This window comes from Pan troglodytes, chromosome 17 (genome assembly GCF_028858775.2).
Source record: "Pan troglodytes isolate AG18354 chromosome 17, NHGRI_mPanTro3-v2.0_pri, whole genome shotgun sequence".
In the NCBI taxonomy this organism is placed as follows: Eukaryota; Metazoa; Chordata; class Mammalia; order Primates; family Hominidae; genus Pan; species Pan troglodytes.
In genome coordinates this window covers 43,076,293-43,097,773 of record NC_072415.2, presented here as the reverse complement: position 1 = coordinate 43,097,773, position 21,481 = coordinate 43,076,293, and the positions used below count along the sequence as shown (strand labels likewise).

Below are 21,481 nucleotides of genomic sequence, written 5' to 3'. Positions count from 1 at the left end.
ACCAAGTCATTAAATATTGATGAAGAAACTTATAAAGGTATAGACATTTAAGACTACAATTATGAAATCTTATTAAAGAAAATAAAGGGACAATTAATGTAGACACATAATATATCCTAAGACAGGAAGACTTATTGTAGTAAAAATGTCAATCATTCCAAAATTGTTATAGAAACAGCCATCAAATTCTAGTAAAATGTACACAATAACCTTTTGGCCTGTCAATTTAAATAATATTATTAGGAAAAAGTAGTATAAAATGCTGGAAAGAGTTTTGGAACACAGGCTTTCTTCTGTTCCACTGGTGAGAATACAAAGTGTTACCACTTATTCTGGAGAGTAATTTGGCAACCAATATTAATCAAAATTCTTAAAATATATGCTAATACCTTACGACTCAGAAAATTCTGTTTTAACAGTACGTTTGAAGAAAATATTCAAGAACATGCAGTATAACTATAGATTGTGCAATTTCCTTACACGGTTCTTCATCACAGTACTGTTGATGTTATATGTCCCTCATACATGCGTTGTGCATGTCAAACTGTGCATAATGCTCATATAATTGACAATGAGTTAAATCATGAGTATGTGTGATATAAGGGAATGTTAAGTAAAAGTAATGTGATACAGCGATATACAGAGAGAGAGACAGAAGGAAGAGATGGAGACATGAGCATTAGTATGATGTTTGTTAATTAGTAAAAGAGGAGATTAGTATGATGTTTGTTCATTAGTAAAAAGAGTAAAAACTGAATATTTTGAAGTATTACACTAAGATATTAGGTTGGTGCATACTTTTAATGGCAAAAACCACAATTACTTTTGCACCAACCTAAGAATAATGGTTTTTCTTAGTGGAGAGGAGTACAGGTCACTTTGTTTGCGATATTTCATCTTTGTTTTCTGATTTTTTAAATAATAAAGTATTATTTGAGTAATAAAAATTTTTTATGAGTGAAGAGATAATGATTTCATTTTGGACATGTTAACTTGGATATTGAAATTATTTTGTTCAGTAACATTTATACATTCCCAGCATTAATGCCTGTCAGGGCTGAAATTCCGCTTACCAAACAATAGGCTAAATGTGGGAAGAAAATGTTTCTAAAGAACTTTTGATCTAAATCAATACTACACTAAGTTGAAGTTATTATTTTTAATTAACCATTAAGTGCAAATATAAGCAAAAATATTTTCATTTCTAGGTAATGGACCTACACAGAAAAGTTAATGAAGAACTTGAAGAAGCTTTAGAAGCCTGTGAAAATGCCAGATTGAAGGCTCAGCAAATTAAAGAAGAGATTGATAAGGATATTTACCAGGATGAAAAAACCATAGAGGCCTACAAGTAAGAATTTTTTGCAAACACTAATTATAGCATTTAGAAATTAAATGTTAAGTAAAAATGTAATGTATATTTCTATATAGAAAATTTAGATAAAGAGAAAAATAAAATTTTAAATTATTCATACCTGTCTTATCACCAAGTTTATATGTAAATAAAAAGATATATATTTCATATATGTAAAATTATTTGTGCATAAATCTCTAAAGTACTATATTTCTGTGTCATCTTAAAGCTCTTCATATATATTGCAAAATTGCCTGAGGACATGTTATAACAATAAATATCCCTACTATGTGTGCAAAAGTAACTATTTTAAAAAAATCCAGCATGCGATATGATTACAAACTAATTAGATATCAATAAATGAGTTGTAAACTTAGCATGCAATATTTCAACTTGAATTTATTTGATTACGAATGAAATAAAATATTTAAATATATAGATTATTTTGGCATATTATTTATTGAGAGTTTTTTCTTTTCTACATTTGTTCCTGATGTATTTATTTTCTGATATTCCTTCAGTTCCTTTTGTTGACTATAACTTCTTTATGATTCTGTGTGATGTAATAGCATTTTTATTTATTAAAAATTGATCAATGATTTAGTATAAAAGAATTTATAGTCACTATGAGAGTTACATATACATATAAGCAAAATTAATTTATACAAAATTTCACAACCTAGATAACATTCATTTCTTAAGGTGTTTATATTTCCTCACATCCAATGTATATTTCAACATGTACTTAAATGTTATCTATTTAGTTAATAAAGAAATCTCTTTTATAACTAATCTGATTAGTTATATTTGATCAATTGGATATATTTTCTAATTTTTATCATGATTTCTTCTTTGACCCATGGGTTATTAAGAAATATGTATTTTTAAAATTTCTATGTTGAGTTCTAATTAATTTTTATTATTGCTTTCCAGTTGAATTGTATTTCCGTGAGAAAAATTTATATAGTTTCAAACCATGAAAATTGTTCAGTCTTAATTAAGAGTGCATTTTTTGGCATGTACTCCTTGTGTAATTGAGAATAACATTCATTCTTTACTTGTTGAGTGTACTGTTGTTACTCTTTCATTAGATCAAGTTTACTAAGCATGGAGGTTAATCTTTATACCACAACATTAACATTATCCAGGTGTTCATTCAAAATTCAGAAAATCAGACTCAATACAGACCTATTAAATGAGAATCTGCACTTTTAAAATACCCCGAAGTGATGTTTGAGAAGCATTGCTCCATTTATTTATTTTTTTTAAATTTTTCTGTCAAGTAATGAGGTCTATAATTGCCCACTATGGTGATACATCTGTCTACATAATTATTTTTATCAGTTTTTGCTTCCTATATTTTGAGGCTATATTCTCAGGTGCATGCAAATTTGAAGTTGTTAATATCCTCCTGGGATACCAATTAACCTCCTTTATCATTATGAATTGACCTTTTTTGACTCTTGGAACATTTTTGCTTAAACTCAATTAAGGCATGAATACAGTTGTACTAGCTTTCTTTTGATTAATAATTTTAAGTAATCTCAATAATTTAAAGTTTTTATATTTTAGATATATCTGTTGTAAACACCATGTAGACACATTTTTTTTTCAGTTTGAAAATATTTTCAAGGGTGGACCATTAAGTGCGTTCATGAATCACTAATATATTTGGATATAAACTACCACATAACTTACTCTATTTGCCACATTTGTTGTATTTTTTCTTTTTTATTGCCTTTTTTCATGTTGATTATTGGTATTTTATTATTTCTTGAATTTGATTATTATAATTTTGTTTCTATTCTTTTAGTAGGAAATCCTATTAATTACCACCACAGGCAAACTTAATGTTGTCAGACTCTAAAAATATCTGATACTGTTATCCTGCTGGACAATGAAAGGAACTAAGAAAAATTTTACTCTAGTTATTACATTTCTTCTGAATTAAATATTTGTCACTGTTGCTGAATATTTCATTGTATAACAGATAAGTACGTTATTATTGTTTTAAGTAGTCAAGGTTATTTTTAAAATTTACCCACAAAATAACTATTTTTATTTTTTCCTTCATAAATGTTAGGCTTTTCATCTAAGATTACTTTCTTTGTAGATTCTGGATATTAGCCCTTTGTCAGATGAGTAGATTGCAAAAATTTTCTCCCATTCTGTAGGTTGCCTGTTCACTCTGATGGTAGTTTCTTTTGCTGTGCAGAAGCTCTTTAGTTTAATTACATCCCATTTGTCAATTTTGGCTTTTGTTGCCACTGCTTTTGGTGTTATAGACATGAAGTCCTTGCCCATGCCTGTGTCCTGAATGGCAATGCCTAGGTTTTCTTCTAGGGTTTTTATGGTTTTAGGTCTAACATTTAAGTCATTAATCCATCTTGAATTAATTTTTGTATAAGGTGTAAGGAAGGGATCCAGTTTCAGCTTTCTACATATGGCTAGCCAGTTTTCCCAGCACCATTTACTAAATAGGGAATCCTTTCCCCATTTCTTGTTTTTGTCAGGTTTGTCAAAGGTCAGGTGGTTGTAGATGTGTGGTATTATTTCTGAGGGCTCTGTTCTATTCCATTGGTCCCTATCTCTGTTTTGGTACCAGTACCATGCTGTTTTGGTTACTATAGCCTTGTAGTATAGTTTGAAGTCAGGTAGTGTGATGCCTCCAGCTTTGTTCTTTTGGCTTAGGATTGACTTGGCAATGCAGGCTCTTTTTTGGTTCCATATGAACTTTAAAGTAGTTTTTTCCAATTCTGTGAAGAAAGTCATTGGTAGCTTGATGGGGATGGCATTGAATCTATCAATTACCTTGGGCAGTATGGCCATTTTCACAGTATTGATTCTTCCTATCCATGAGCATGGAATGTTCTTCCATTTGTTTGTGTCCTCTTTTATTTCATTGAGCAGTGGTTTGTAGTTCTCCTTGAAGAGTCCTTCACATCCCTTGTAAGTTGGATTCCTAGGTATTTTATTCTCTTTGAAGCAATTGTGAATGGGAGTTCACTCATGATTTGGCTCTCTGTTTGTCTGTTATTGGTGTATAAGAATGCTTGTGATTTTTGTACATTGATTTTGTATCCTGAGACTTTGCTGAAGTTGCTTATCAGCTTAAGGAGATTTTGGGCTGAGACAATGGGGTTTTCTAAATATACAATCATGTCGTCTGCAAACAGGGACAATTTGACTTCCTCTTTTCCTAATTGAATACACTTTCTTTCTTTCTCCTGCCTGATTGCCCTGGCCAGAACTTCCAACACTATGTTGAACAGGAGTGGTGAGAGAGGGCATCCCTGTCTTGTGCCAGTTTTCAAAGGCAATGAGTCCAGTTTTTGCCCATTGAGTATGATATTGGCTGTGGTTTTGTCATAAATAGCTCTTATTATTTTGAGATATGTCCCATCAATACCTAATTTATTGAGAGTTTTTAGCATGAAGGGCTGTTGAATTTTGTCAAAGGCCTTTTCTGCATCTATTGAGATAATCATGTGATTTTTTGTCATTGGTTCTGTTTATATACTGGATTACGTTTATTGATTTGTGTATGTTGAACCAGCCTTGCTACAAAGAACTCAAACAAATTTATAAGAAAAAAAAACCCCATCAAAAAGTAGGCAAAGGATATGAACAGACACTTCTCAAAAGAAGACATTTATGCAGCCAACAGACACATGAAAAAATGCTCATCATCACTGGCCATCAGAGAAATGCAAATCAAAACCACAGTTAGATACCATCTCACACCAGTTAGAATGGCAATCATTAAAAAGTCAGGAAACAGGTGCTGGACAGGATGTGGAGAAATAGGAACACTTTTACACTGTTGGTGAGACTGTAAACTAGTTCAACCATTGTGGAAGACAGTGTGGCAATTCCTCAAGGATCTAGAACTAGAAATACCATTTGACCCAGCCATCCCATTACTGGGTATATACCTAAAGGATTATAAATCATGCTGCTATAAAGACACATGCACACGTATGTTTATTGCGGCATGATTCACAATAGGAAAGACTTGGAACCAACCCAAATGTCCATCAATGATAGACTGGATTAAGAAAATGTGGCACATATACACCATGGAATACTATGCAACCATAAAAAAGGATGAGTTCATGTCCTTTGTAGGGACATGGATGAAGCTGGAAACCATCATTCTCCGCAAACTGTCGCAAGGAGAAAGAAACAAACACCGCATGTTCTCACTCATAGGTGGGAATTGAACACCGAGAACACCTGGACACAGGAAGGGGAACATCACACACTGGGGCCTGTCATGAGGTGGAGGGAGCGGGGAGGGATAGCATTAGGAGATATACCTAATGTAAATGACCAGCTAATGGGTGCAGCACACCAACATGGCACATGTATACATATGTAAGAAACCTACACGTTGTGCACATGTACCCTAGAACTTAAAGTATAATAAAAAATATATATATTTAAAAAAAGAGAGAGTGCTTTCTGGCTGAAGTAGATCCTTTAGCATAACCTTTAGCAAAGTTTTCCTGATGAAAAACTTTCAGAATTTTTGTTCGAAAGATATTTTCTTTTCTTGTAGAATTGTTGATTCTTAGTTGACCTTCATATATTAATTATAACATTTCATAATCTATTAATTTTCATTTTTGCCATTAAGAAGGAAGCTGACCATTTGACTTTCAGTTTTATGCATCTAATCTATATATTTTTTCCTTTGGCTGTTTTGCCTGTTTTTAAGACCATCTCTTTGTTATGAATTTTAATTAATTTTATTTTTCAAGATATTCTAGGTGTTAATTTTTATTTATTCCAGTGGGATTTGTTAGTCGTCTTGTTTCTATGTATTGGATTTTTCATTAATCTTGAGCATTCTGAGTCATAATCTTTTCAAACAATTTCCTTGGTCCCATTTTCTATGTCTTGTGCTCAAATTAAACATATATTAGATTTTCTTATTGTGTACTCCATACTTCTTGATCGTTTTCTCACATTTTCTCTTTTCAAGCCTTCTGAAGACTTTCTTCTGGCTTATTATCTATTTAAATCATTTCCTTTTGTCCTGAGTTTAACATGAAGACCATATGACTGCACCTTGGCAACCACCAACTACGAGAAATGCAATTGACCAAAGGACTCTGTTGTTAGCAGCATCTGACATGGCTTCCAATGATCTCAGCTTCTCCTCCCTGATATTCATTTTACTGACAAAGCCACTCACCCAGAAGATGGGATCTTTCCTTGTTTGGAGTCACAATACCAATACACAAAACCAAAAGTGAGTGTTAAGCAGTGCAGACCATGGAATTGAGAAGTAGTAACATGGCTCACAACTCAACTTCTCCACTAGTGAAGGGTGAGGGTGTTAAAATATAGGATTTATTTAATGAGGAGGTTGGACATTAAAAGCAAGGGGAGGGAATATTCTTATCTTTTCCGGAAATAGGTAGTCAACTTCCCAGAACCAGAGTGCTGCTTCATTTTTGTCCTCCTATGCCTTCTTCCGGTTGTTTCATGGGGATTGGCAATGGTCACGGTGCTGCTGGGACTGTCATTTAGCATGGAAATGAGATTATAATGAGGCCTGAGGTCCTTTTGAAGTCCTTTGGTTGGCTATCTTGGCTTAAACCTGTCTCAGCTGGTCTGGTTACAAAGGAAACTTTTTTTTAATCACAGGTGTTCTGTTTCTTAAAGATAAGCAGAGTTAAGGCAGGGTAGAAATTCAGCTATGTCATGTAGGCATTACACTGGATAACAAATCTCCCCTTTTCTGTATATTCACTCCTCATTCTTGAATGGTGCTGAGGAGTAAAAGTCTGTCTTCTACAACTTTCTGAATCTGAAGTTGGGTGTTAATATTGTTATGGGAAAGGGGTCCCAGTCCAGACCCCAAGAGAGCGTTCTTGGATCTCATGCAAGAAAGAATTCAGGGTGAGTCCACAGTGCAAGGCAAAAGCAAGTTTATTAAGAGAGGTAAAGTGGTGAAAATGTGTCCAGAATTGGTGGGTTCTTGGTCTCACTGGCTTCAAGAATGAAGCCGCGGACACTTGCGGTGAGTGTTACAGTTCTTAAAGGCGGCGTGTCCAGAGTTTGTTCCTTCTGATGTTCGGATGTGTTCGGAGTTTCTTCCTTCTGGTGGGTTCGTGGTCTTGCTGGCTCAGGAGTGAAGCCGCAGGCCTTCACGGTGAATGTCACAGTTCTTAAGGCCACACGTCTGGAGTTGTTCATTCCTCCCGGTGGGTTCGTGGTCTCGTTGGCTTCAGGAGTGAAGCTGCAGACCTTCGCAGGGAGTGTTACAGCTCATAAAGGCAGTGTGGACCCAAAGAGTGAGCAGTAGCAAGATTAGTTGCAAAGAGCGAAAGAACAAAGCTTCCACAGTGTGGAAGGGGACCCGAGCAGGTTGCCACTGCTGGCTTGGGCAGCCTGATTTTATTCTCTTATCTGGCCCCATCCACATCCTGCTGATTAGTCCATTTTACAGAGAGCCAATTGGTCTGTTTTACAGAGAGCTGATTGGTCCGTTTTGGCAGGGTGCTGATTGGTGCGTTTACAATCCCTGAGCTAGACACAAAAGTTCTCCATGTCCCCACTAGATTAGCTAGATACAGAGTGTCGATTGGTATATTTACAAACCCTGAGCTAGACACAGAGTGCTGATTGGTACGTTTACAAACCTTGAGCTAGACATAAAGATTCTCCAAGTCACCACCAGATTAGCTAGATACAGAGTGCTGATTGGTGCATCCACAAACCCTGAGCTAGACACAGGGTGCTGATTGGTGTGTTTACAAGCCTTGAGCTAGATACAGGGTGCTGAGTGGTGTATTTACAATCCCTTAGCTAGACATAAAGGTTCTCTAAGTCCCCACTAAACTCAGGAGCCCAGCTGGCTTCACCCAGTGGATCTCCCACTGGGGCGGCAGGTGGAGCTGCCAGGAGTACCCTGCACCTGCGCTCCGGGCGCCATCCAGCAGGGGGCGGCGCTCGTCAGGGAGGCTAGGGCAGTGCAGGAGCCCACAGCGTGTGGGGGGAGGGGTGCGGGGGGCTCCGGCATGGCAGGCTGCAGGTCCGGAGCGCTGCCCCACGGGGAGGCAGCTAAGGCCCAGGGAGAAATCGAGCGCAGCAGCTGCCCGCCCAGGTGCTAAGCCCCTTACTGCCCTGGGCTTGCAGCCGGCGGCTCCGAGTGTGGGGCCCTCCCAGCTCACGCCCACGGAACTCGCGCTATCCCGCAAGCGCCGCGCGCAGCCCCGGTTCCCGCCGGCGCCTCTCCCTCCACACCTCCCCACAAGCTGAGGGAGCTGGCTCCGGCCTTGGCCAGCCCAAAAAGGGGCTCCCACAGTGCAGCGGCGGGCTGAAGGGCTCCTCAAGCTCTGCCAGAGTGGGCGCCAAGGCCGAGGAGGCGCTGAGAGCAAGCGAGGGCTGCCAGGACTGCCAGCATGCTGTCACCTCTCAAAAGGACAGATACTCCATAGACAGACTAGGACGTTTCTGAAAGTAAGAGGAGGAACGTGTCCACTCTAGGTACAATGCTTGTATATATGGGAGATGTGCTCTGCTACAAGGGTTTGTGATGAAGGATTAATTTTCTTAATTACTATATTTTGCAAGAATCGGTATTATTATCTTTAACACAAAATTAGGAATGCCTTTGTTTGCCAGATATGGGGATATATGGACACTCCCAAATCTGGGTCTGTTTAGTAAACATTATTAGTTTGTTCCCTTAACATAAACATCTAGAGGCCAGGAATGCCTAAATTTCTGAGAATGCAGCCTTTCAAGGACCAGCCTCATTTTCCTAGCCCCCAGTCAAAATGGAGTCACTCTGGTTCGAACACCTTTGACAATATGGGGCCCGTTAGAGGAGTGAATTTTTTCCGTAGCTAGTCTTAGGTAGATCTGGTTCTCTCCTGGGTATAAGCCTACCTTTTTATATCCGTGTATGGCCTCGATTTGCTTATACATAAAAGAGACCAGAGAGTTTAGGAGACAGAGCCTGAAGATCAAGATAAGTAGGATGGTAGCTAAAGGGCTCAGGAAGGGTAGAAACCGGGTGAAATCAGGGCTGGCCTGTTTTATCATTTTCATATTCCTTGAGGGTCTGTGCCCTTTTGGTTAAATTGGTGCAACCACTTGGTCTGGTTGTAGATGATTTTAATGTCTTTTCATTGTTTTTAATCTTGAATTACTTACCCAAGCACAACAGAAAGAGCTGGTGACCACACGTACCTCACCTTTTTTTGCCAAGAGATAATCAAAAGTCAGACGATTATCAAGCACAGTGTTAGTTAGTGAGTCTAGGGAGACTTTGAGGAGGGTAAGGGCATCACTAGTCTTATAGGCTAGAATTTCTATACCTGTTGTGAGGTTGCAGAGGGTAAATTCATGGTAGGCAAACCTTCCCTAGGGGCTATGAGACCACCTGCTATCCCAGTACCAGCCAGAATAAGCCTAATTGCCTTTTATTCCTCAGGTGAGAGGGGGACAGGAAACCATTAAACATTTTGACTTCTCTGGGGATTCGGTGCCCTAGGGCTCATTCTCCAGGATGTCATGTATTTTAAGGTTTCCTGTCGATCATTTTGAGCAGGAATCTTAGATCTGACAGCAATTCAGCTTGGTTAGTGGGACTTTTTTCCTTAGGTTCTGAGGCTGCTTTTACTCAGGTGTGGTGAACCTAAGGCATCACTCCTGGTAACATTAAGGCAGAGTTATTTATGAGCATTACCAGATATGGGCTCGTATATTTAGGTTGTAAATGATCTTGTGGTCTCCCCCATCTGCAGATTTTAAGTAAGCATAGTATCCAGTTGGAAGGGATGGAAGGTCAGATCCGACAGTGAAGGTAATTTTCAGTTTCTATAGGCCTGAAGGGCTTTTACTACTTTTTAAAATTTGGGTAGCATCTCATTTTTTTCCATATTTCTGAGGACCTCCTGGTTATCTGACCAGACTTGGACCAGTCTTAGCTCACAAGGCCTCAGTTTTATTTTTCTTTGTGGAACTATTCTCATTTTTAACAAGGACATGGGATGATACAAAATCCATGAGCGATGAGTTTTCTGGCACAATTTGGCTAAAGTCCTTTTGAGGGTCTGTCTGGTTGGTGTGCTTTACTTTACCCGAAGACTGTGGGCTCCAGGCGGTATGTAGGCACCATTGAATTTTTAGATCCCGAGAAGTAGCCTTAGTAATTAAGGATATGAATGCTAGTCTATTACCACTTTGGATAGACCATGGCAGCCTGAATCTAGGCACAATTTCTTTTAATAGCACCTTTGCCACTTCATGTGCGATTTCAGTTTTGGTGGCAAAGGCTTTAGGCATTAATGGTGTCCTGAGGCGCTGAGCTTAACTCTGAAATCAGTTTGGCAATCTTCCCCTGGGCATCTGCCTTGGTATTGGACCAGCTGAGTGACCTATTTTTGGCCCTCCCATGCAGGGTGGGTATTAAGGTTATTAACATAGCAAGTGGGGCAAGTCTCAACCACCTCTTTGATTAGCTCCCTGAGAGCTCCCTGAAGTTGTAGCTCCATGAAGATCCCAGTCATACTTTTGCAAACCCAGTTATAAAGGACTTCCTGGCCAGAGTGTTAGAATGGGCTTTTTTTAAAAAATGGCGTGCAATGTAACTGCTTTTGGGAAAAGAAGTTTATGAGGGTTTATTAGCCATCCTGGATGGTCAGGACTTTTGATATAACTACATTTGGAGGCTTTTATTCCATTTTTTGAGAGAAAACTGGGATAAAAGGAGTAGGACCCTGGAAGGAAGGCAAAAGTGGCATTTGGAAATGACCCTTTGTCTGTTTTGACATAAGGTCAGCTTTATTTCTTTTAATTATCTCAGCCCCTCCCTTTTGGTGGCCATGGCAGTGAACTGCTTCCACCTGGGCTGGTTTTCTTACAGCCTCTAATAACCTTAAAATAACACCATTTTTTTACCTGTTTATTAACAAAGGTTAACATGCCCCTTTCTTCCAAATAGCCCTATGTGCATGTAAGATGGAATAGGTGTACCTGGAACTATTGTATTCATTGAGGACCTTCCCTTCCTCCAACTCTAATGCATGGGCTAGAGCAACAAGCTCTGCCTTTGGTGAAGAGCATCCCAGTGGAAGAGCACCAGCTTTTACACCTGTGAGAGAGACTATAGGATAACCTGCCCTCCTCTGTTCCTCTTGCATATAACTACTCCCATTCGTGAACCATTAGGCTTCCCCATTTTTAATAGGTTTACTTTTAAGGTCTGGCCCACTGGAGTATACTTCCTTTGTCACCCCTAAGTGGTTGTGAGATAAGTGACCATCTTCAGATGGAAGGAGGGTGGCCAGATTCAAGCTGTTAAACATCTTCAACATTATGTGGGAATTATCAATAAGCATTACCTGTAACTGGAGAGCCCTGTGTATCGACAGCCACTGCACCCAGATTTCTTTTATGACAGTCTGAGTCTGATGGGAAGCCCAAATGGTTAGCGGGTGCACAAAGGTTAACTTTCTGTTTCTTTTAAAAAGAGTTTCACAGCTGCAACAGATCAAAGGCAAGGTGGCTAGCCTTTAGCAACTGAGTCCAGCTGCTTGGAAAAGTAGACCACTACCTGGCTCAGTGGGCCCAACCCTTGAGTTAGTACTCCTAGGGCAATTCCTCGTCTCTCATGAACATAAAGATAGAAAAGTTTGCTTATGTTGGGTAGGATACTGCTGGGGCCTCATGAGCTGGGTTTTAGGGTTTTGGAATGCTTGGTCACATGCTGCCATCCATTCAAAAGTGTCAGATCCCCCAGGTCCCTTTTTAAGGTTTCTCCAAATATCGTGCAGGAGGTTTTTTAACCCCTGAGTTAACACAGTTCATGTTAGCTCCTGTTTCCTGCCTGTCTGGGGATCCTGATATTTGAAAGCAAAGAGGGACTGAGAGTCTGTATCCAGTGGAAGGCAGAAAAAGGCATCTAAAAGGCATCTTTTAGACCCAGGACTGAGTACTACATCCAACTCAGGGACAGAGTAACATGGTAGAATATAAGAATTAGTTACCACTGGGTGCATGTTTTCTGTTACCTCATTAATTGCCTTAAAATCTTGTACAAATTGATATTTTCCATTTAGTTTCTTAACAGAGATGATAGGGATATTGCATGGGGCTTGGCAGGCCCTCAAGAATCCCTGTTTTCTCAACTCATTAATTACTAGGACTATCCCTTTTAGTGCCTCTTGGTTGAGCTAGTTTATATTTTAGAGGCTCAATAAAGGTGCTGTCTTTTGTCTTCCTTCACACTCCTATAATCCTGCAATTTTGGTGGGTAAGTCTGCCCCAGGGGGTGTTCAAAACCTTGTAGGTGGTTCCTATGTCAACCAAGAAATCAACAGTCTTGCACCCTACATCCAGTAAAAGTTGTAGCTCCTTGGGGGATACCTGGAGGGCCAACTGAGGAGTCCCCAGGCCCTGTCAATCTTTTTTCCTACTTGGACCATCTTTCTGTGTGAAGCACCTTGGTGGCACAAGCCCTCTGTCCCTTCCCTTCAGATGTGGAGGGGACAGGCCTTTTCCCAGTGACCCTCTCTGAAGAAGCGGCACATTGAAGAAGGCACATTGAAGAAGACACATTGGTGTGGTCCTAGTCTCCTAGGTCTTCAGGATCCTTTCTCCTGGTTAGGGGACTGAGGGACACTCACTGGAGCTGAGGTTCTCTATTGATAGGTATCTTGTGAGTTATCCAGCTGGCACTGGAGAACAATAGCCCATTGGTAGGCTTGCCATGTGGCCTCTCTGTCTTTTTTATGTTCCTCCTCCCTATCCCAGTTGTTGAATACCTTATTGGCCAGGTCTACTAGTCTTGAGATGAGAGTGTCTAGCTCTAAATTTACTTTTAAGAGTTTATGTCTAATGTCTGATGTGCTCTGAGACATAAAATAGGATTGTTTGTCTTGTACTTGTGGGCTCAGTCCCACTTCCTCCCAAGTCTGTTAGAGAACAGTTTTTTGTTGTTGTTTGTTTTTTGTTTTGTTTTGTTTTCCTGCTCCAGTGAGGAGAATGTACCAAAGGGACTGAACATCTTCCCAGTTAGGATGATGAATCTTATAATACTTCAAATGAGGTTTTGAAACCCCTAAGGATCTTTCCTTAGTCCTTTAGAATGAGACTTTCAGTTATAAAGATCTAAAGTTGTGAAGAGAACATACATATAGAGTACCCACCTCTTTTTTTCCATTGGAGACATGCCAGGACATCATAGAGGAAGACTGGCAAGATGCCCCACTCTGGGTTACTGTCTGGGTTGACTCCCTGAGAGGAGTCCAAGGGCGATTGGTAGGCAGGGAAAGTGTTGCCTGCAGAGGCCACTGGGAATAAGGGAACTGTATGTCAAAGATTCTTAACAGAGTTAAAAATAAAAATGTCTTGTAATTTCATTGACAGTAAAATAATACCTTAAGAAAATATTATTTTAACATAGGGGGCCAATCTTAAACTATTATAAATTAATTATTTTTTTCAGAGGGGTTCTCACTCTTGTCACCCAGGCTGGAATTCAGTGGTGCAATCTCAGCTCACTGCAACCTCCACCTCCTGGGCTCAAGCAATTCTCCCTCCCTAGCCCCTTGAATAGCTGGGATTACAGGCATGTGCCACTATGCCTGGCTAATTTTTGTTTCTTGTAGAGATGGGGTTTCAGCTTGCTTCCCAGGTTGATCTCAAACTTCTGGGCTCAAGCAATCTACCCTTGGCTTCCCAAAGTGCTGAGATTACAGGTGTGATATACAGTGGCCAGCCAGCAATTCCTTTTTAATTATAGCCAACTTAATTCCATGTACAATTTATCTTTTAAATGTTCTTTCACAAACTTTATCATGACATACACAGGCCATCTACACGTGTGGACCTTTTGATTTGTCCTATACTATCTCTTTTAGAATAACCAATCATTGTCCAGGCGTGGTGCACACCTGTAATCCCAGCATTTTGGGAGGCCGAGGTGGGTGGATCATGAGGTCAGGAGATTGAGACCATCCTGGCCAACATGGTGAAACCCCATCTCTAGTAAAATATAAAAATTAGCCAGGCATGGTGGTGTGCACCTGTACTCCCAGCTACTCAGAAGGCTGAGGCAGGGGAATTGCTTGAACCCAGGAGCTGGAGTGAGCCAAGATGGTGCCACTGCACTCCAGCCTGGTGACAGAGTGAGACTCCATCTCAAAATAAATAAATAAATAAATAAATAAATAAATAAATAAATAAATAAAAAGAAAAAAGAAAAAGAAAAAAAAACAATCATTTTGTTTTGGACAAATATTTACCATATAAGATCCGTTTGCATACAAAATTATTTTTATAACATTTCTTATGCAAAAATACATCTTTATGTCTATAACACTTTTACGTCTTTCCTACTTAGTTTTTAAAATATTGTTTTATAAATGAGTTTTAATCTCCAAATTACATAAAATTATTATTTTTTCTCAATAAGACACAACTTACAGAACTATAGATTCATTAGAATTCTTATTCTCAATAACCTTAAATTTTAGTGAAAGCCTAGGAAAAAAGAAATCATGAACTGTTTTTCAGATGTCGGCATTTTATAGATGAAACCACTTCGTAATTTTTAGAAACATGTTTTTTCATGTTATAACCCCTTTTTAATTGGAAATAACCCAGACATTTAATAAGCATTTATTATTCAATTTAAAATAATTTTAAGATTTTGAATTACACAAAGTTTTTCTACAAGCATGTATCCTATTTATGTGTATTAAATTCTTTCAATTTTTAATAGTTTATCTAGAGTACTTCTGAAAACTTGGATATTAGACAAAGCTAGTCATTATTTCCAGTCATTATTTTTTATTGGCCATTTTTTTAGCCTGTGAATATCAGGTATTCACCTAAGTAAGAACCTTAAACACATGGGTTAAATACATGGGTATTTTTACCACTGATTCACAAGTTTTAGCAGTTTTTGTGGAATGAGTTAATATTAATTTTTTTTTTTGTCAAAAAACACAAAGCTTATTTTTGGCTATGTTCATAGCCTTATGTCATTTATGCCAAACCTTGACATCTTAAAATATCAAGCAGATATAAATATAAAATAATTATTAAACCAAGATAAAAATGTATGCCAACAATTTTGAAGGCTTTTTAAAATTTTTGTTTTATCAATAATTTAAAAACCATTTTTATTTATCAAAGCTTACTGTATTAGTCCATTCTCATGCTAGTATAAAGAACTGCCTGACACTGGGTAATTTATAAAGAAAAGAGGTTTAATTGATTCACAGTTCTGCAAGGCTTGTGAGGCCTCAGGAAACTTACAATTATGGTGGAAAGGGAAGCAAACACATCCTTCTTCACATGGTGGCAGGAAGAAGTATGAGAGCTGAATGAAGGGGGAAACCTCTTATAAAACCATTAGATCTTGTGAGAGCTTACTCGCTATCATGAGAATAGTATGGGGGAACTGCCCCATCATTCAATTACCTCCCACTGGGTCCCTCTCACAGCACATGGGGATTGTGAGAACTACAATTCAAGATGATATTTGGGTAGGGACACAGCCAAAACATATCATTCCACCCCTGGCCCCTCCCAAATCTCATGTAATCACATTTCAAAACACAATCATACCCTTCCAACAGTTCCCCAAATTCTTAACTCATTCCAGCACTAACTCAAAAGTCTAAGTGCAGTCTCATCTGAGACAAGGCAAGTCCCTTCTGCCCATGAACCCGTAAAATCAAAAGCAAGTTAGTTACTCCCTAGACACAATGGGGGTACAAGCATTGGGTAAATAAACTCATTCCAAATGGGAGTAATTGGCCAAAAAAAAGGGGCTACAGGCCCCATGCAAGTCTGAAATCCAATAGGGCAATCATTAAACCTTGAAGTCCCAAAATAGATCTCCTTTGGCTCCATGTCTCATGTGCAGGGCATGCTGTTGCAAGAGGTGGCCTCCCATGGCCTTGGGCAGCTCCACCCCTGTGGCTTTGCTGGTTATAGTCTCCATCCAGGCTGCTTTCATGGGCTGGTATTGAGTGTCTGTGGCTTTTTCAGTGTAAGCTGTTGATGGATCTATTATTCTGGGGTCTGGAGGACAGTGGCTGTCCTCTCACAGCTCCATCAGGCAGTGCCCCAGTGGCAACCCTGTGGGAGCTCTGACCCCACATTCCCCTTCTGCACTGCTCTAGCAGAGGTTCTCCATGAGGGCTCTGCCCCTGCAGCAAACTTCTTCCTGGACATCCGTGTGTTTCCCTATATCCTCTGAAATCTAGACAAAGGTTCCCAAACCTCAGTTCTTCAATCCATGCACCCACAGGCCCAACACCATGTGTAAGCTACCCAGGCTTGGGGCTTGCACCCTCTGAAGCAACATTCTGAGCTTTACATTGGCTCCTGTTAGCCATGGCTAGAGCTGAAGCAGCTGGGATGCAGGGCACCACATCCCAAGGCTGCACAGAGCAGGGGGAAAGACTGCCTGCAAGACGGTTTTTCCCTCCTAGGCCTCCAGACCTGTAATGAGATGGGCTGCTGTGAAGGTCTCTGACATGCCCTGGAGACATTTTCCCAAATGTCTTGTTACTTATGCAAATGTATGCAGCCAGCTTGCATTTCTCCCCAGAAAATAGGGTTTTGCGTTCTGTCACATCATCAGGCTGCACATTTTCTAAACTTTTGTGCTTTGCTTCTTCTTGAATGCTTTGCCACTTAGACATTTCTTCTGCCAGATACCTTAAATCATCTCTCTCAAGTTCAAAGTTCCACAGATCTCTAGGGCAGGGCCAAAAAGCCATCAGTCTCTTTGCATAGCAAGAGTAACTTTTGCTCCAATCCCCAAAATGTTCCTAATTTCCATCTGAGACCACCTCAGCCTGGACTTCATTGTCCATATCACTATCAGCATTTTGGTCCAACCCATTCAACAAGCCTGTAGGAAGTTCCAAACTTTCCCATATTTTCCTGTCTTCTTCTGAATCCTCCAAACTGTTCCAATCTCTGCCTGTTAGCCAGTTCCAAAGTCATTTCCACATCTTCAGGTATGCTTATAGCAGCACCCCACTCTACTGGTACCAATTTACTGTATTAGTCCATTCTCATGCTGCTATAAAGAACTGCCTGAGACTGGGTAATTTATAAAGGAAAGAGATGTAATTGACTCACAGTCCACAGGGCTGGGGAGGCCTCAGGAAACTTACAATCATAGCGGAAGGGGAAGCAAACACGTCTTTCTTCACATGGTGACAGGAAGGAGAAGTATAAGAGCTGAGTGAAGGAGGAAGCCCCTTATAAAATCATCAGATCTTATGATAACTTATTATCATGAGAATATCATGAAGGAAACCACCCCAATGATTAAATTACCTCTCACCTAGTCCCTCCAAGGACACGTGGGGATTATGGGAGCTACAATTCAAGATGAGATTTGGGTGGGGACACAGCCAAATCTTATCAATTACTAAGTTCACATGAATTTGAAGAGTATTTGAATTTAATTTATGATTATAAGCCATTTGGTAGCATGCTAGACATAACATATAAACTTATATATATATATAACCATATATATATAAAAACCATATATATAACCATATATAACCATATATTATATATAACCATATATATAACCATATATTATATATAACCATATATATAACCATATATTATATATAACCATATATAACCATATATATAACCATATATTATATATAACCATATATATATAACCATATATTATATATAACCATATGTACACACACACACACACACACACACACACACAAAGATCCAATAGCTGTTACCTTGGACTTTTGGCCATGAGATAATAACACAAACTCACCATTTTATAAAAGAGAGCTGGGTCCAAATTATTTTTCTGACAAAATTGGAACCTGTTCCAGTGGCCAAACTGTTTTTCCCAATAGATAATCCAAGGAAGGCTGTGGACCAAAAGTTGGATAAAGAGGTCTTTATGATAATTCATTTTTTTGAAAAAGGCTCTTTTACCTTTTATTCGTCAATTTCAAATGAGTTTTTAATGTTTCCATTTCAGTTAGATCATAAAGAATAAGTCTTAGGACAAGCAACTTAATAACAGCAGATTCAAAGCAGGCAGAGAAGGAAAGAGGAAGACAGAGAAGTTTAGAAGACTCTAGTTAATTCTGTAGTTGCAGGTTAATCATTTTAGCTCTAAATTTTTCTTACTATGCAGAAAACCAATACTGGCCATTGCACCCAGGGATCCCTGGTGTCTTCTTGAAGGCCAGCTGAGTGTCCTTGGCTCCCTGTCTCAGGCAGTCTCCCCTAGGTGTCTTAACCTCATAATGCAGATTTCCTCCAATCCCCCAAAAATGATCCCTTAACTTTCCAGACTGTATGTCATCCTCCTGTTAGGGGAGAAGCCAAGGCCACTTTGTCTGTGGGGCTTCAGCAAGGAGGAGAAGAAGGAGGAGGGGGAGGAAGTATTTCTGGGAAGAGGGTAAATTTAAGCTCCTCTGGTGCAAGAAAGTTGGCATGAAAGAGGTTTTCACAGACATAAGAGTAAAATCACTAAGAGGAGTAAATAGAAACAGAGAAGAATACACATTCATACACAAAAGACTTACTGGCAGGTCATTTCTTGATCTTGCAGTCTAGAGTGTCAGCCCTTAGGTTCCTCTCTCACCTTTGCAGAGACTCTTAAGGGAGTCTCTACTCAGAATAAAACACTGGTCCCTCCTTCACCCTCTCAAGGACTCCAGCAGGGACCTCTACTGAGTACAGGACCGCGACCTTGTGCCAGGCATCCCTGTGCACAACCCTGATTTGGGGTGAGTGTCCCCATCATACTTAGCTCTGAGCTTTCTTTCCAGTACAGCTATATAACCCTTTGCGTGCCTGCTTATGACCTCACAACAATGATATATTACCTTTTCCAAAGCTGATCCCTGGCACTCAGAGTCAGGACTAATGCATGTCCTTCGCTGGCAGATGCGGTTGTAAACCCTTACATGCCAGTTACTGGGTCTATGAGCATGTAAAAAAGCTTCCCAAATAAGGAAGTGGACTATCTAGTTCAGATGCTGGGTCACCAGTTTGATTACAGAGAAAGCTAATCCTTCAACAGATGGGGTCCTTCCTTGTTTGGTTTCATTAAGCTAATACATAAAACCAAAAGTGAGTGTCAAGCAGTGCAGAACACAGAACTGATAAGAAGGAGCAAGGCTCACAAATCAACTTTTCCACTAGTGAGGGATAAGGGGAGCAAAAATGAAGAGGTTGAACATTAAAATCAAAAGGAGGAATGTTTATGTCTTTTCTGGAAATGGGAAATGAACTTCCCTGAACTTGAGCGCTGCCTTCCTTTTTGTCCTTTTATGGTGCCTTCCAGCTGTTATCATGAGGACTGTGAACTATCATGGTGCTGGTGAGAGGGTCATTTAGCATGAAAATGACATTATAATAAAGCTTGAGGTCTTTTTGAAGTTGTTCAGTCCAGTTGACCATCTTGGTTCTAACTAGTCTCAGCTGGCCCAGTTACAAAGGGAACTTTTTATCCAGGCATCCTGTTTCTTAAAGATAAGCAGAGTTAGAGAAGGGTTGAAATTCAGCTATGTCATGTAGGCATTATGTTGGGGAACAGTCACACTTTTGTAAAATCCCCGCTTGAATGTGCACTATACTCAGTTGCTTCTAATAAACAGAATAAAGCAAAAGTAATAGAACATCGTTTTATGATTAGGTTGCAAAAATTCGTGACTTTTATCTTGCTAGCATTCTCTTTCTTGCCATCTTGTTTACTTGCTCTGATGAATCAAGCTGCCATGTATTGAGATGCTCTATGGAGAGGCCTACAGTGTGTGGAAACAACATAGGTTTCAGTCCACCCACCTTTGAGAATCAACCACCCTTGAGAATTGCTGCCAACAACCAGCAATGTGACGGCAGAAGTATTTGTAGTATGTTAGAAAACAGGTCCTTGCCAGTCATGGTAAAAGACCCAGAGCTGGAGAACCTAGGGGATCACAGAACTGGTGAGATAGTAAATAGTAATGAATTTAGCAACTAAGTTTGGTTATACTTTTTATGCAGCAACGGATAGCCAATGCAGGCTCCTGATGCTACACTTCAAAATCCATCACTGCTTTTTTTTGCCATGGAAATACAATGCACTATTCCTAGCTGATGACTGATTGTTGCAGGTATACTAAGGCAGGCATGCTTCTGGGAAAAATAGGATCCCCTACAGCCAACTTTGAGGATTCCCGGTGGCTTCTTCAAATATTCCATGAACTGCATAGGATGCTTCAAGCTTTCCTCCTTCTCTCATTTACTCTGGGGCAGACTTACACTCAAGACAGGCAGTGTGCTCTGACTACTGCTTCCTCCCAATTTCCTTTCTCACAAGCATTTCCCCTAAAAATATCCTTGAACTTGTAATGCTTTCTTGATGTCTGGTTCTCAGAAGATGCAGATTAACACAACAATTTACCATTAAAACTATCTTCTTTTAAATTTTTTTCATAGTTTTTTTTTTTAAAAAAACTAGACTTTATGTTTTTGAGCAGTTTTGGGCTCACAGCAAAATTGGGTGGAAAGTTTAGAAAGCTCCCTTTTATCCCTTCTCCTCACCCCCCATACTGTCTGCATCCCATACCAAACATCCCACATCCAAGTGGTACACTTGTTACAACAGCAAACTTACATTGACACATCATTATCACCCAAAGATCATAGTTTACAACAGAGCTCACTCATGATGTACATTCTATGGGTTTGGAAAATGTATAAAGACATGTGTACACAACTATAATATTATTCAATAGTTGCACTGTACTACTTAAAAAAAATCCTTTTTGCTCTACTTATTCCTTGCTTCCTCCCACCTAACTCCTGGTAATCCCTGACCTTTTTATTGTCTTCACAGTTATGACTTTTTAAGAATGTGATGTAGTTGACATCATATAGGATTCAGCCTTTTCAGATTGGCTTCTTTCACTTAGTAAAATGCATTACATTTCTCCTTGTCTTTCCATGGCTTGATAGGTTATTTCTTTTTAAACTTTAAAGATTGACATATAGAATATGTATATACTCATGGGGTATGTAATGATGTTTTAATACACATAATATATACAGTAATTAGATCAGGGTAACTGGCATATCTATTATCACAAACATTTA

At 39.2% G+C, this 21,481-nt stretch overlaps 1 protein-coding gene across 9 annotated transcripts in view; it reads left to right on the top strand.

Annotated features, from left to right (window-relative positions):
* The window catches only part of CCDC178 (coiled-coil domain containing 178), a 503,110-nt gene that overhangs the window by 112,612 nt on the left and 369,017 nt on the right, over positions 1-21,481 (top strand). For all 9 annotated transcript variants that reach the window (XM_001160604.7, XM_024351001.3, XM_063795580.1 and 6 more), the window contains one exon: positions 1,209-1,351. In XM_001160604.7, coding sequence (XP_001160604.4) covers positions 1,209-1,351 — 143 coding nt within the window. The remainder of the gene's footprint in view (positions 1-1,208; positions 1,352-21,481) is intronic.